Below are 16,538 nucleotides of genomic sequence, written 5' to 3' on the forward strand. Positions count from 1 at the left end.
TGGCAGTGGTTCTCGAAGGGTTGGTTGAGGCCCCCTTCGAACCGCTGGAGTTGGCTGAGGCCAAGAACCTCACGCTGAAGGTAGCTTTTCTCTTAGCCATCACCTCTCTGAGGAGGGTGGGGGACCTTCAGGCATTGGCAGTGACTCCCAATTGCTTGGAGTTTGCCCCAGGCAACGTGAAAGCTATCTTGCGGCCGACCCCGTGATACGTCCCCAAGGTACCGTCTAATGCGGTACGGTCGGTGGTTCTCCAGGCTTTTCATCCCCCGCCTCATGTGACGGCAGATGAGGGCAGGCTTCACCTCCTCTGCCCGGTGCGGGCATTGAGGGTTTATTTGGAGAGGTCTGCCCAGTGGAGGAAGTCAGACCAGTTGTTAGTGTGCTTTGGTCCACCTAGGAAAGGGCTGCCTGCAGCGAAACAGACAATTAGTAACTGGATTGTCCAGGCAATAGCCACGGCCTATCAGGTGCGCAACTTGCCTTCACCTATAGCCGTGAGGGCTCATTCTACCAGGGGCATGGCCTCCTCGGTAGCCCTCCTTTCCGGAGCTTCCTTGCAAGAGATTTGCGAGGCGGCTGGGTGGGCCACACCGCATACCTTCGTTAGGTATTATAGTCTGCACCTCCCTGCGACGCCAGGCGCTAGGGTGCTCGCCCCCTGATTATGCACTCCGGTTCATGTCATGGGGTGCAAGATAGGCGAGGACTAGTGGGTACTCGTTCCCCGATGTGTCATCTACGATGACGCAGTGCGAGTTCCCTCGATAAAGGGAACGTCTCGGGTTATAAATATAACCCATGTTCCCTGAGAGGGAACGAGACACTGCGTCTCGTAGCCCCGCCTATCTACAGAGCGGCCCGCTTCATAGCAGTAAGCTGCGTTTGCTTGTGCCGGCGTCCCTTTATACCTCCGGGTATGCCGTCACTCGTTACGTCATTACGCAACACCAATCAAGATTGGACTTTTTTGATATGAACTCAGCAGCGTCACGCCGAGGGCGTTCCCCGATGTGTCATCTACGATGACGCAGTGTCTCGTTCCCTCTCAGGGAACATGGGTTATATTTATAACCCGAGACGTTACATACGTTACCGAGACGTTTTCATTGTTTTGCTGATGATACTTAGCTCTAAAAATGTTCTCACGCCCTGACAAAATTTATCAATTTGTAAAGATTAACGGAATGCAGAACTGATATAAATGTTTAAATATTATAAATTTTGATTATAATATTTAAATGCTGATATTATACATTTTGTCACCTATTTTTAATTTAGTCTTAGTCTTGTGCTAAACGTCCTTGTTAGTTTAAGTCATATTTAGTCATTCACATATCTTTTTAGTTAGTCAAGTTTTAGTCAACTAAAAGTCTTGTCATTTTAGTCTAGTTTTAGTCAAAAGACAACTCAATGTATCGTAGTCAAGTTTTAGGCGACTAAAAGTCTCGTCATTTTAGTCTAGTTTTAGTCAAAAGAAAACTAAATATATCTTACTCAAGTTTTATTTAAAACATTTTAGTCTTTTTTTGATCGATTATTTCTAATAGCATTTCTGTCAAATAGTGTTTCACACATCTCAAATATTGGTTCCCTTTCGAAAGGGAACTCGCGCTGCGTCAGCTGACGCTACGGGGAACGCCTTCAGCGTGGCAGGTGTCTGAAATCACTATCAAATCATAATCCTCCTAACCGTCGGCAGCTGGTGATGTTATCACCGTGCGACCAGGAAGTATAAAAGGGGCACCATGCCAACATGACGCTATCCTTTTGTCTTCAGGGACTGTTCTGTCTGGTTCGCTAGAAAGTCTGTCTAAAATGAAATGCACATGTAAATTGAGGGGAGCATACAGGAAGTGCGCTGATCCGTGTCCCAGGTTTCTCACGCCTGAGAACACACTTTGTGTGCTCTGCCTGGGGAAAGAGCACGCGCGGGAGGTTCTCGAGGGGGCCTCTTGCGCAAACTGTGAGCATTTTCCGTTGAGGACGCTCCGTTCTCGCTTGGCCTTCTTCTCGAGGGAAGAAGAGCCAGCATCTGGAAGCGGTCCTGCTCACGCCGAGGCTGAGCGAGGCTGAGCTCTGTCCTGGGGCTCCCAGATGGACCTGGCTCATTGTCTGGAGAGTACAGTTCTCGCGGACGATCAGCCAGGTCGCGAGGGCAGGCTGATGGAGGAGGAGTCGGATGGAGACTCCTCCTCTTCGTCAGCCCGTGCTCTTCTGGTGGATCAGAGGATGGCAGTAGATGAGGAGGAAAATGAGGCTGAGGCTGAATCCTCCCAGCCATCCTGCCCCGTGTATGGGGAGCTGTTAGATGTTATGGGCGCTGGCGCCTTCCATTCCTCCCCGACCTTCACGAGCAGGTCGTGGGGGCATGGAAGAAACCCTCTTCGGCGCAAATCCATCGACATCAGCATTATAACTTCGCTGATGTCGAGGGATTGGCTGAGGCAGGGTATGTGTCGATGCCGCCCATCGACGAGACGTTCGCGAACTATCTCGCGTCCGGGCGGCCATCGACACTAAGAGCTCCAGCCCTGCCGTCAAAACCATTAAAGACGACTTTGCGTCTTAATGGCAGGGCATACACGTCGGCGGGTCAGGCGGCGGTGGCCTTGCACACAATGTCTGATTTGCAGGCTTATCAAGTTGACCTGCTGAGGGACCTCGATCAGGGGGAGGGTCTACCCCCTGATGCGATGGCTGAGTTGCGCCGCACCACGGATCTCTCTCTCCGGGCGGCCAAACACACAGCCGTCACCATCAGACGGTCGATGGCGGCTATGGTCGCCACGGAGAGGCATCTGTGGCTGAACCTGGCGGACATCGGGGTTAAAGAAAAGGCCTTTTTCCTCGATGCCCCGGTCTCGCCCTCTGAGCTTTTCGGCACCTCCGTCGAGGTGGTGGTGGGAAGGTTCAGAGAGGCGAGGGCGCGCTCAGCGGCGTATAGAATGTGTATTCCTCTGAGGTCCGGGGTGGCGCCCAGGCAGGAGGGTGTCCCTAGCCCATCGAGATCCGAGGATCATCGACTGGGCCAACGCAATAGCGTGGCCTCTCGTGCGCCCCCTCCGTGGAGGAGTAGGACGCAGAAGAGGTGGGACACCCGCAACAGGAGGAGGGACATCGGGGAGAAGAACCGCTTCCAGCGCTGGAAGCGAGGTGGTGAGTCTCCGCCCCCGAGGGCGCGGAGAACGTGATGTAATTTGTCCCTTCCTTTGTTTCTTTGTTTTCTTCTCTCCCCGGGCGCGCTTTACACCAGGCCGCGTGGGCCTATGATGAGCGGATGTGAGACTCTGACGGCCTGCCAGGCCGGTGTGTGAGAGCGCCCCACCCTCAGGTTAGTGCGCCGAAGCATGCATGTTACATGAAGCGATGAGGCACTGAAGACAGCGGGTGAGTCCCCTTTTAGGGCAAACATTCTTCTTTTCAATGCCGTATGTTTGGACTCTATGCTCTATGAGGGATGTTTTTTCTGCAAAAGAGTGAAGAAATGTAACAGTTGGAGAAGTGGGCCTGTAGTTCCCCTGTGAAGGTGGCTAGAATGATGTTTGTATAAATACAGAGTGTTTGTGTAGGCTGTATGTTTGCTAGTGTAGCAACAGTAGTTTATAAGGCTGTTTCTCTTCTGGATATGTGTAATATGAGCAGTTGAGGCCACCGCACATGCCGCGGGCATGTAGCGACGATATAAACTGATGTATGTTCTCCTGGCGAACTTTTTAGCTGTAGCCACCTCTGGGTAGCGTTGGCACCTCTGCTAGTGAAATATCTAGATCAGTGGTCTTCACTATTTTTTTCATGAGAGCCGCACTGATAGCACAAAATCAATAGGAGAGCAACTTTTATTGCAAAGCAGCAGCGTTTCTAGGATTTTCGTTTTAGGGGAGCTTAGCCCCCAGTGAGGGTAGCCTATGGAAAAAATGGTAACATAGTGTAGTGTCCAAATTGCGGCATTAACTAGTAGCTTACAAACATGCATACCCATACGATATTGGCTGTTTATTATTTATAAAGCAAATATTACCCCCTTACTGCATGTTCATACTTTACATGTAATATTTGTATCCAATAATGTTTATAATTACAGAGATCCAAAATGTTAGGGGGGCATGCTCCCCCGAGAAAATTTTGATTTCTATGATCTACACATGTGCATTTTAAGATGTTCTGAAGGCCAAAAAATTACATAACAATAGCACTAAAAATGCCTAATCTGATGAAAATGGCTTTGTTAATATTTCTTGTTCGTTAATTAGGCCTACATTATGAATCACATAGGCATATTTTCAGTTAATAATTGTGAAATTAGAGTAGACAAAAGTTTATTAATTTGCCTGAATATTTTAAAAATAAAACTTGGAAAAAAAACTTTTAAAGAAAATTGAAGATACAATACAAGAGAAAAATAAATGACAGATGTCTTAACTTTCATTTTTACAAAAGGTGCATATATCTGCTACAGAGGCTCAGATGTATACACACACACACACACACACACACACACACACACACACACACACACACACACACACACACACACACACACACACACACACACACACAGACACACACACACACACACACAAACACACACACACACACACACACACCTCTGCTTCTGACGTGCGCTCTGCTCCGCGCCGCTGCAGATTGAAGAACACGCAGACTAAAAAAGATGGGACGAAGCCGAAGACTCCCGCCATCCAAAAAAGCAGGATTACATTAATGCTGGGATGAGCAGAAGCATGCATGCCTTTTCTTGACTTTCTTCATGTTGTATTTGTAGCTTGTCGTTGCAATCCTTGTGAGGCATGCAAGGTGTTCATTGGTGAGGCGGTCTCTCTGTTAGAATCGTCCTAACTTAGCGTCGTGGAATGTATTTGGCGTGCATATGGTACGCAGTTTTTCGCGTGCATATGATACGCGTATTATACGCACAAACCCCTCACCCCCATCCAAGAGCATGTCATATACACGCCATAAAGTGCATATCATATGCATGCGAAAAACTGCGTAGCATATGCACGCCAAAACTCATATACATTCCACGAGATTGCACACTCGTACTATTGATACGCATTCACATGTGATATAATGCGAGCCGCAAATTAAAGCTTGGCGAGCCGCATGAGGCTCGTGAGCCGCGCAATGAGTAACACTGATCTAGATGAATATGTGAGGTTAGGCTAGCGCATGAATTACAGTAAGGTCTGTCCCAGCCCTTTTTAGGGCCTTTGTTTGTGGGATTATCAGACCGATGCTAGTGCATCAAGTTTGCCTAGGCTGTTGATGGGATGGCGATGGCGTCTCGCAGTGGCATATCGCCCTGGCAGTTGCCCCGGGCTCCTGTCGGTAGTCCCGCAGGAGCTTTGTATCACTATCCGGCCTCCCCGCAGTTAGGGTCGTCCGGCCGATGCCCACCCCCCTTCTGCATTTGGGGGTTGTTATTAATGCAAGTAGGTGTGTAGCAGAATGGATCGCGACTCAGCCAGTGGTCGTGGGGACAGGGTAGGCGTCTCTTCACGGTGCGCAGTTAGACTGGTTTTTGCTAGCCCCTCCCCCCAGAGCTAGTGCGGCCGCCACTTCTGGGCGACCCCCTGGCTTGGTGCAGGAAATGGCCGGTTGTGTGTGTTCAATATTTCACCTCTTGCTCTGTGTCTTCACCTTTTAGGGCTCGGGTCGAGCTGTACTTCGCAACCATCGGAAAGCATGGGTTGGTAGGATGCTCCCCTGGAGCCGAAACACTGTCACGGCTGACGCCCTTGCGCGGACGGTGGACCCCTGGACGACCAGATGGCCGCCCTGGAGGCAGGTGGCGTAAGTTGTACTCCTCTCGCTTTAGAGGGTCCAAAGCGTTTTATGCTGAGTGCACTGCTGTGGGCCGCTGGGACGGACCATCAACAGAAGGCCGGCTGGCGGGGAGACGCCAGCCGTGGCAGTCTGGGCAGTTAACTCTGGGTCAGGTGGTAGGCCTCAGTAGGCCTCCCTGCGGGTGAGTTCCCGTCGAGTTGGGGAGAACCCTCCCCGGCTCACATGGGCCACGATGTCGGCTGCAGCAGAAACCTCGTCATAAAAAGGCCCCTTACGGCCTTTTTGGGGATTAGTCCCCAGGTAGTAACTGGATATCCAGTCCTCATCAGCCAGCAGACAAGCCACTATCAGCCCGACTTATGAGGGCTCGTTGAGTTTCAGCACGCCTCAGATGGCGTCTCCTGAGGGGGTGACCTAGGGTTCCGACCACTGGTTGACAGGATCTAGGCCGCTTTAGGCCTCCTGTAGGGTGAGCCCCGGTTCCCAGGTCTTGCAACAGTGTGCGTGGGTGCTAGCCAGGCGGCTAGCATGGTCTGCTATCAGGGGCAGGCTGCTTCAGGCCGCCCTAAGGTCGTTTCCCGGCCCTGCGGGGTTTCCGGTGGGACAATCTAATAGGGAACTGCCATTCGGCAATAAGCCTCTCCAGGCCGTCCTAGAAGACCGGACTATACGTAAGCATCAAACAGGCCTCCCTGGAGGCGAGCCCCGGGAACACAGCAACTCCCGACTGTTTGCACATTGGCTGGCAGGAAGCAGGCCTCTCCAGGCCGCCTGAGGGTGAGCCCCCGAGCCGGGACGCTCGGTAGGCCAGTGTATTATGCTGTCTTTGGGAAGGGATTCCCGGACCAGGTCTCGGTGACAAGCTAGCCATTAGCATGGGTGGCTTCTGGGGTTATGGCCTCATGGGCCCCCTGAGGAACCAGTAAAGCCACCGTCCTGCGGCTCCTAACAGCTAGCACTAACGGTGCCGGGTAGAGGCGCCTCCTGGCCTCCCTGGAGGGAAAACGGTTCCCTTGAGCGGGAACGTATAACTAGCTTTGTGCTGACAGCTAGCGGCTGCCTGCCGGTGGGTAGTACTCAAGGGCGGGCTCATGCCCTAGCACGACGAGACTCCGTTTCTGCTGCGCAGTCCCTTCAGGACAGGGACTGGCTAGCCTACACCATGGTTTACCTACCAGGCTGGCTTAAGAGCTCCCCTCATTGAGGGTCGTCTGCGAGCTTACGGCCGCTTGAGTCTGATCAGACGGGCAGGCCCCCCTCGGGCCTCCCGGGTATATCAGTCCATAGGCCTTTTCAGGCCTCCTGAGCACCCCTGTAATAAATGTGTTCAGTGGATCCTAGGATCGAGCAGAAGAGACTCCCCTCGCTGGCAAGGGTAAGAAGCACTAAGCTGAGCACTGCTCTCCAGGATTCCCGTCTCCGAGTTCCGGTCTGAGGAGGACATTGCCAGTTTGCAGTCCCTCAGTCTGGATGCTCATGAGTAAGAGCGATGTCCGGAGGCTCTGTTTTGACAGACAGGGTTGGCCAAGCTGGGGTGTCCCACAGAAGTGATGCCAGGTGAGCATTCGGTGAAGTGACGGCTGGGGCGCCCTCGGGTCCCCTAGCCACATTCCCTTAAGGGACTCCTTCCTTCGAAGTAGTAGGTCCCAGGCCCTCGAGCAAGCCGAGAGTAGGAAACCTCAGATAAAACTTGATAAGGTTCTCTCTTAGGCATATAGCTTGGGCTATGACCGTAGGGGATGATGTCACTGGCAGCCTGTGTGGCTAGAGGGGGAGTGGTTCAGACTTTCTGGGCCGATAACACCCCACAAGAGCTGCAGTTTTGGAGATGCTCTTACCCAGTCATCTAGCCATAACAATTTGGCTCTTGTCAAACTCACTAAAATCCTTACGCTTGTCGATTTTTCCTGCTTCTAACACTCAACTTTGAGTATACAATTTTCACTTGCTATCCCACCCACTAAAAGGTACCGTGATGAAGAGATAATCAGTGTCATCACCTCAACTTTCAGTGGTCATAATCTTATGCCTGATCAGTGTACAATATCACCCAATATTACTATTAAATACTATGTTAATGCCATAAATAAGACAACACTGTAACTACTGTTCATTGTTGAATTTAGCATACTGTTTCATAGACTATTTTATACATGCACTATTTTGCCAAATGTAATGGGATACCCACCCCTCCAAATCATTGATTTCAGGGGCCCTAATTTAACAATCTAAGCTCACGGTCTAAAACTTAGGTCATGTCCAAATCCACTTTTGCTAGTTTAACGATGGAAAAAATGTTTGGCGTGCCCACGCATGGTCTAAAACGTTTATCCCTATTTTTTTTTCTCCGAGTAATGGGTGTGTTTTGCATAATGTGTAATAAACTAGTCTCATCTCCAATTTCCATTAACTCGTTCCCCGCCAAACACAGAATTTTCCGTTATTTATAAGAAAAGGCTAACCTGACAAAAAACTGACAGTTTTCCAGGTTATCGTGTTTTCACTGTTAGCTGCTAGGGGGCGCTATTACGCATCTTCTGAATGAGTACTGTATCTCCTGATCAAAACACACGTGTAAGACAGAGTAAAAAAGCGATCGTATGCAAACAGATGCATATGAAAAATAACGTTATCATCAACATTAAACATATGAATCAAAACTATCTAATGTTACTGAATGAAATGTGAACCCAGGAAGAGCTACTGGAATGTGCAAGCATTAGGGGTGTTTATGGACTCGATCTACTCCATCTGTGTTTGATAATTTTTCTGAATCTGATTTAAGTGCAGTTTTTGACAAAAACTAGATTTTCTCAACTTTTTGTTCAAAATTTTGCTTTTTTTATGAAACTTTTAAAAGAAGAGGGTCAGCTCTTTCTTTTGATATATTGCATACTGTGATATTCATAAAACAAAATATTCTAAGGGCTATTAAATTTAGGTGAAAATGGTCAAAAACCCTGGCGATGGCTGGCAACTTTTTTTTTTAAATGTTTGTTTGCTCCTATTACTAATGCGCTCTTAAAATAACACAAAAATATTGCGTTGAGGTCTTTAGACCTGGTTTCAATTGGTTAATAGCACAGTTTATTTCAGTTTTTATCAGCACAAATGGGCTCAAATGCATTTGATATTTACACAATGTGGCACTGAACCTAAAAATCATAGGCCCCTATGTGTTCCAATCACTTCCATGGCCACATGTGTCTAAAATCAAGCACATTGGCATACAGACTACCTAATAACATTTGTGAAAGAATGGGTCGCTCTCAGGAGCTCAGTCAATTAAAGCATGGTACCAAGTCCATTCTTGAAATTTCCTCACTACTAAATATTCCACAAACAAATGTTATTGGTATTGTAACAAAGTGGAAGCAATTGGGAACAACAGCAACTCAGCCATGAAGTGGTAGGCCACATAAAATCACAGAGTGGGAACATAGTATGCCAAAACGCACAGTCTGCAGAAGTCACCAACTTTTTGCAGAGTCAATAGCTACAGACCTCCAAACTTCATGTGGCCTTCATATTAGCTCAAGAACAGTGTGTAAGGGAATGTCATGGAATAGGTTTCCATGGCCGAGCAACTGCATTCAAGCCTTACATCACCAAGTACAATGCAAAGTGATGAATGCAGTGTTGTAAAGCACACCACCACTGGACTCTAGAGCAGTGAAGACGTGTTCACTGGAGAAATGTGTTCACTGGCAATAGGGTGAATGAGTCTGTGTTTGGCAATTGCCAGGAGAACGGTTCTTGCCTGACTGCATTGTGCCATGTGTAAAGTTTTGGTGTGGGTTGTTTTTCAGGGGTTGGGCTTGGCCCCCTAGTTCCAGTGAAAGGAACACTAAATGCTTCAGCATACCAAGACATTTTGGACAATTTAATTCTCCCAATGTTGTGAGAACAGTCTGAGAATAACCCCTTCCTGTTCCAACACCAGTGCACAAAGCAAGGTCCATTACGACATGTTGAGCAAGTTTGGTGTGGAGGAACTTGACTGGCCTGCACAGAGTCCTGACCGTAACCCAATAAAACACCTTTAAGATGAATTAGAGCGGCTACTGTGAGCCAGCTAGGCCTTCTTGTCAACCATCAGGGCCTAACCTCACAAATGCACTTCTAAAAGAATGGCCAGAAAGTCCTATAAACACACTCCTAAACCTCGTGGAAAGCCTTCCCAGAAGATTTGAAGCTGTTTTAGCTGCAAAGGTTGGGCCAACTCCAAATTAAACCCTACAGATTAAGAATGCGATGTCATTATAAAGTTCATGTGAATGTAAAGGTAGGCGTCCCAAAACTTTTGGCAATATATATATATATATATATATATATATATATATATATATATATATATATATATATATATAGATAAGTATGCAGTAACCAGCAGTGTTGAGTGTAAGTAGTTACTAAATAATTAGTTACTGTAATTTAATTACTTTTCCCTTGAAAAAGTAAAGTAAGGGATTACTCTTATTTTTTCTGTAATTTAATTAGTTACTTCTGATGTAATTGAACAAAATACTATATATAATTATAAATAATTCAATAGTGGACTTAACATCAACATTTAAAGTCTAACTTTAAAATGCATGTTTTTATGTATCCTTCTCACATTTGTAATACTTTGGTCAGTTAATAAGAGTAATTTTTTGTAGTTTTATATTATGCATTTGAATGAATTAAGAGCCGTTTCATGTCTAACCTTGAATTGCTTAACTCGAGGGTTGATGTAGAAAGTAATTAAAAAGTAATTAGTAATAAGTAATTAAATACTTTTTGGAGAGAGTAATTTGTACAGTAATCTAATTACACTATTGAAGATGTAATTAGTAACTAGTAATAAATTACTTTTTTAGAGTAACTTACCCAACACTGGTAACCAGTGATCCATGCAAATATGTGATCCATGTTCGTGTATAAGTCATGTGTGAGTGTGAGTGTTTAAGACTCAGTGTCTCCATTTCCTCTAATTTGAGTGCTTAATCATATTTTAATGCTATGTGCGCCTACAGGGATTTTCTATGTTTTTGTTGTTGTTGTTGTTTTAATGGATCGGTAAAGTCTACATACTGTATGTGTCTCCAATCTGTTATGTCACTGATTAATGAGGTTTATGAGAGAGGAATAGATTATACCGATCTTGGATCTTCGTTTTCAGCTTAAAACTTCAGTAGTCTAAACGCTATTAAGAGATTTCTACTGAAGCTGTCACTCTGTGTGTGTTTAGCTCCAGCAGTGGCGCATTCAGCAGGAGGAGGCTGCAGAGTTGGAGTCTGCTCTTTCTGCCTATTGTCACAAAGAGGAAGAGGAGCGATTGAGGAAAGAGCAGCAGAAAGAAAAAACTAGAAGAGCTCAACTGTCACAGCAGGTAATGGCAAAAATGTAATAACAGTACATGTGATGTCATTGTTAATTATAGTCAACATGAAAACCAAACTATTTACATCTGTAATGTGATCTAATATTAATGAAAACAATATGTCTAAATGTAATTTTTCTGATACATTTTTATTAATACATTATCATTTATTAGTACACTCTGCTGATAACCCCAGTGTAGTCCAGTGTGAGCATTAGTAAAGTAATGAGGGGAACCCCAGGGCTCTGTCCTCAGCGCATTAGCTTGATAAATGTCATGTGAATGTAAGGCTGTGTGATTGTGTTTGGAATTTTAAATGTGTGTGGCCTTGTCTTCTTTCTGTTTCCCTACACTTTCTGCAGAGCTGTGTTATGTCACTGATTAATGAGGTTTATGAGAGAGGAATAGATTATACTGATCTTCATACTATATTATTAACACAATAAATACATAAATATCTAAATGTCAAAATAACTTTCTGAAACAATACAAATAACTGACTTAAGTCTGTAAACTTTTGTTTTTGGCATATGATTTTACCAAATGTTTATCTACTTTAAAACAAATTCACACTTTTTTTCCATTGCATTATATATCCATCTCTTTCTCTCTCAGATAAATAAGTTCCATGCAGAAAAACAGAAGAGAAGAGAGGAGCAGAGAAAGAGGGATATGGAGCGGCTTGCAGAACTTAGGAGAGTTATGGGACAACAGATGCAGAGAGATACAGAAAGGTAAAGTACTTTGGTTGAGGAAATAAATTGGCAAAAAGGCCAAACAACCAGAACACCTTTAGTACCAGCCTTTACATATGCATATATATATATATATATATATATATATATATATATATATATATATATATATATATATATATATATATATATATATATATATATATATATATATATATATATATATATATATATATATATATATATATATATATATATATATATATATCTTTTTTTTTTTTTAAACTCTTTACATTTTTAATTATGATTAGGATTCTTCTAATCAGCAAATACAATATAGTATGCTGAATATTGTAAAAATGCTGACGAATGTAATCAGAATATTATCATACAATTCTTTCAGCTATATCATTGGTTGTATATGTTGTGCAGGGTGAAGTTCAGGAAAGAACTGTTACAGCAGAAACTGAAGGTGCGTGAAGCTAAGGAAAAACAAAAACAGAATGATGATAAAGAGAGAGAGGAGAGACTGCAAGCTTTATGCAACCAGGTATATAAATGCCCAGACAATCTTATAATTCCACATAATGATTTGTATCATGGCCCAAGTCTAGATTATATCATCATTTTGTGAAGCAGCTTGCCCTTTGTGCATATTTGTTTGCTTTACAGGTCTCTAAATTAGCTGAGGCCAATCCAGAGAGAATGATGGGAGACACAGTAGCCTGGCGAGTACGTCAACTTCCAGAAGTGTTTGCATTGCAAAGACCACTGTACCAGCTAAATACGTACACTGATAAACAGGTAGCACTTGCACAAAACACACACAGTAAATACCTACCACACACACACACACACACACACACACACACACACACACACACACACACACACACACACACGAAGCACACACACACACACACGAAGCACACACACACAAAGCACATCAAACACATCAATACTGAAACCAACAATACAACCAACATTTTTGTTGAACCAGAACCAGAATGTGTTGTTTCGGGTTTTTATAATCAATTATTTATCTGAATCATACACATTAAAAAGGGCAATTTCCAGAAACATTGGAAATGTTAAATGGCACCTATAATTTGTATTTCATATTATTAATTTCATATCATTTGTATATGTTAATTAAATTATAGTTAAATCATACACTAAATAAATAAGTTGTATTTAGTCTTGAAACTCTAGGCAAGCTGATAGGTTATTTACATGCAATCTGTAGTTGTAGGGATGCAGATGGTTTTTATAAATCTGTTTCTGATGCATCCTTTTGCCTTGAAAAAATTGTCATAATTGTCCATACCTTGGGAATAAATTCAGATATGCCAATCAATTTAATATCCATTTGGCATTGCAAACAACAAAAACAATGGAAAATAAATACTGTAATCAATTACTTTACCTAAATATACTCAAAATATCCATACGCCCTCTAGTGTCACAAACAACAATTCAGTATATTGGCTCCAACACACCAGCCCCTAATTGTTAATGACTTAGGACTTAGGAAAACAATTCACAATCATATATTTACATAAGGAGCCGTCAACAGTTTATTATACATGAATACATTTTAAAATAATAATTACTCTTACCCCCTTTTTTTTTTCTTTTTGAGTACGCCATGCATTTGAACCAGAAGTTTCTAGTTCTCTTCCAAGAGTCCAAGAATTGCATGGGGCTGTAGAATCTGTAATGAGTACAATATCGCCCGGCATAAGATTGCGTCTCTCTTTTGTCCATTTTTGTCTTTCCTGTAACAAAGGCAAGTACTCTCTTATCCATCTTTTCCAAAAAAAGATCTGAAAGGTATTATACTTGTTTCCACCTTCTTACATACTGATCTGATTTCTCAAAAAGACCAGGAGAATAGATTGGTTTTCTCTTCATTGTAAGCAGATGATTGGGGGTAAATGCTTCAAGATTACTTGGATCTTCAGACACTTTGGTGGTGGGTCAATCATTGAGAATTGCCTCAGCTTCACACAGAAGTGTGTGATTTCACACAAAACAGTGTGTGATGCTTTATCATCCAACGTTTGTTGATTCAAAAACGGAGGACAACACCTTTCTTATCATTCGGATGATGCACTCCCATGCGCCACCATGATGTAAAGCTGCAGGTGGATTAAATCTCCATTTAATTCCTTTATGTGCTAAAACCGTTGATTTTATTTTGATTAAACTATGCCCGTGCTCTTTTCAATTCCTTTTCTGAGCTAGTAAAATTAGTTCCAGTAGTCTACTCCTTAGGAAATGTAGGTAGATTAGAAGATTTTGGTAGATCTGCAGTTATTCTTTATTCAAGTCAAACATTTTTTGCTCACCTAGCTTACCTTTGTGTTGTTTGCAGAACGTACAGTTTGATAGAGTTTTTCTGGCTGTTGGATTGCCTTGAGTAATCCAGTATTTTTCTCTTAATATAGGCAGCATATGTTCCCTATCTCGAGGGAACTTCGAGCTGCGTCGAAACGCTAGGGGAACGCCTGTGCAATCAGTCCAATAGCGGGTAGATACGTCATGGGCGGGTGACGTCATCGACCAGGAAGCTATAAAGCACACCTGGACCAAACAGTCATTAGCTTCTGTGCCTTCACAAGCGCTCTGTGTGAATTGTATGTCCATTTATTGTGTGTGTGTTCAAAAAAGAAAAAAAAGAAATCTGGCAAGTCAGTATAGGCGTTGTGTTCCTCCCTGCCCACGTTACATCACAGGTGGGGATACACACGACCTATGTGTGATGTGTTTGGGGCTCGAGCATGCCCAGTCAGCTCTCGAGGGGGTTGGCTGCGAGCATTTGGAGAGACTCCCAATGCGCATATTAAGATCACGCCGGGCACTCTTCGAGCAGAGTGTTTTGGCTCGCGGTCCTCAGGGCTCGGGTCCCGCTGTTGCCGAGGCGCAGCGAAGGCTCGCGTCCTGGGGATCGCAGTTGGATCTAGTGGCGGGGTTAGAGACGGGTGATCCCCTATCTCTGCCCTTACCCGCTGGATCTCATGCCTCAGTTAGCGATTTGGAAGCACTCTCTGCGGTTTTCTTCTGCTCGCGCTGAGGCACAAACGCAGCAGCACTCCAGTTCCGAGGAACTGGATGTTGTTAGCGCTGATGATGATCTCCCCATGCCAAAAGAAAACGACACACACACGCTCATAAAAAGAGGAGCTATTGGTGTAACTCGCGCTGTGTCCAGGTTAAGTTTAGACTGGCTGGCCGAGTGTCAAGCAGTTCGCCAAAAAATAAATAAATAAATAAATAAAATAAGAAAGAGAAAGAAAGAACAATATAATGGTGAGCAGACAGCATGTTTGAGATTATGGGGTGGCTCGGATCTCCCGTTTGCAGAGGCAGCGTGTAGATCACGGGTCTGCAATATAGATTCTATGACTCGATCGCGGATCTCGCGTTTGCTGAGGCAGCGTGTAGATTACGGGGTTGAGTCTAGTGGCTCAGATCGCGCGTTTGCCGAGGCATCATGTATATTATGGGTCTGCATCTATCATTCAGAGGAAAACGGCAATGTCTTGGGGGGGGAAGAGACGCTTGCGAGCTATCTCTCCCCCGAGTGAGCATCGTCACGGAGAGCCCCACAGCTGCCCACAGCAAGCCGGTCAGAACAACTTCGGCTTTGGTGGGTGGGGCTTATTCGCGCCCGTGTTCAGCGGGGTCACTACCTGTGTAGTAAGCCCCGAGCAGGTTCTGGTCATGGAACAAGAGGTACAGACTCTCCTGCAAAAAGAGGTTGGGAAAAGAGGCTGAGTCTGTATATAAGAGGGGTTTTACAGCCGGTACTTCATAGTTCCAAAGGAGGATGGGGCAGGTTCGCTTTTGGGGGAAAAGCGTACCAATATCGAGTGCTGCCATTCGGTCTAGCTTTATCGGCCCGCACTTTCACGAAGTTTTCAGCTGTGGCTCCGTTGTGACTCCAGGGCATCCGCGTGCTAAATTACATCGACGATTGGCTGGTGTTAGCGCAGTCGAAACAACTGGCGGTTCAGCATCGAGATGCTGTTCTTGCCCACATGAGAGTGTTGGGGCTAAGGTTGAACGAAAAGAAAAGTGTGTTGGCACCTCAGCAGAGCATTACTTTTCTGGGGGTAGTTTGGGACACGAGAACAATGTCGGCTCGGCTATCTCCGCCCAGGATAAAAACGATCCTGAATACCGTCAACCAGGTAAAGCTAGGCCAGTCACTCACTGTCAAACACTTTCAAAGAGTGTTGGGTCTGATGGCAGCAGCGTCCAACGTGATACCTTTTGGCCTGCTGTACATGTGACCCTTACAGTGGTGGCTCAGGACCAAGGGGTTCTCCCTGAGGGGAAACCCTTTTCGCTTGATCAAGGTCACGCGGCGCTGCCTATGTGCCTTAGTGAAGTGGAAAGATCCTTGGTTCCTGTCCCAAGGTCCAGTTCTGGGGGCTCCTTGTCGTTGCGTAACGCTAACGACGGATGCCTCCCTAACTGGCTGGGGAGCGGTCATGAGTGACCGCTCGGCCCAAGGTCTGTGGAGGGGCCGTCAGCTCTCCTGGCACATAAACCAGCTGGAGCTGATGGCTGTGTTTCAATCACTCAAACACTTCCTCCTAGACCTGCGGGGCCGCCATGTGTTAGTTCGTTCAGACAACACTTCGATGGTCTCGTAGAGAGAGGAG

The 16,538-nt window shown here is 45.2% G+C and overlaps 1 protein-coding gene across 1 annotated transcript in view; it reads left to right on the forward strand.

Moving 5' to 3' along the window:
- The window catches only part of LOC137075091 (coiled-coil domain-containing protein 148-like), a 120,280-nt gene that overhangs the window by 80,596 nt on the left and 23,146 nt on the right, over positions 1-16,538 (forward strand). The window contains exons 11-14 of the mRNA XM_067443291.1: positions 11,039-11,179; positions 11,786-11,904; positions 12,298-12,415; positions 12,538-12,669. Coding sequence (XP_067299392.1) covers positions 11,039-11,179; positions 11,786-11,904; positions 12,298-12,415; positions 12,538-12,669 — 510 coding nt within the window. The remainder of the gene's footprint in view (positions 1-11,038; positions 11,180-11,785; positions 11,905-12,297; positions 12,416-12,537; positions 12,670-16,538) is intronic.

The sequence above is a fragment of the Pseudorasbora parva genome, chromosome 5 (assembly GCF_024679245.1).
Source record: "Pseudorasbora parva isolate DD20220531a chromosome 5, ASM2467924v1, whole genome shotgun sequence".
Classification (NCBI taxonomy): domain Eukaryota; kingdom Metazoa; phylum Chordata; class Actinopteri; order Cypriniformes; family Gobionidae; genus Pseudorasbora; species Pseudorasbora parva.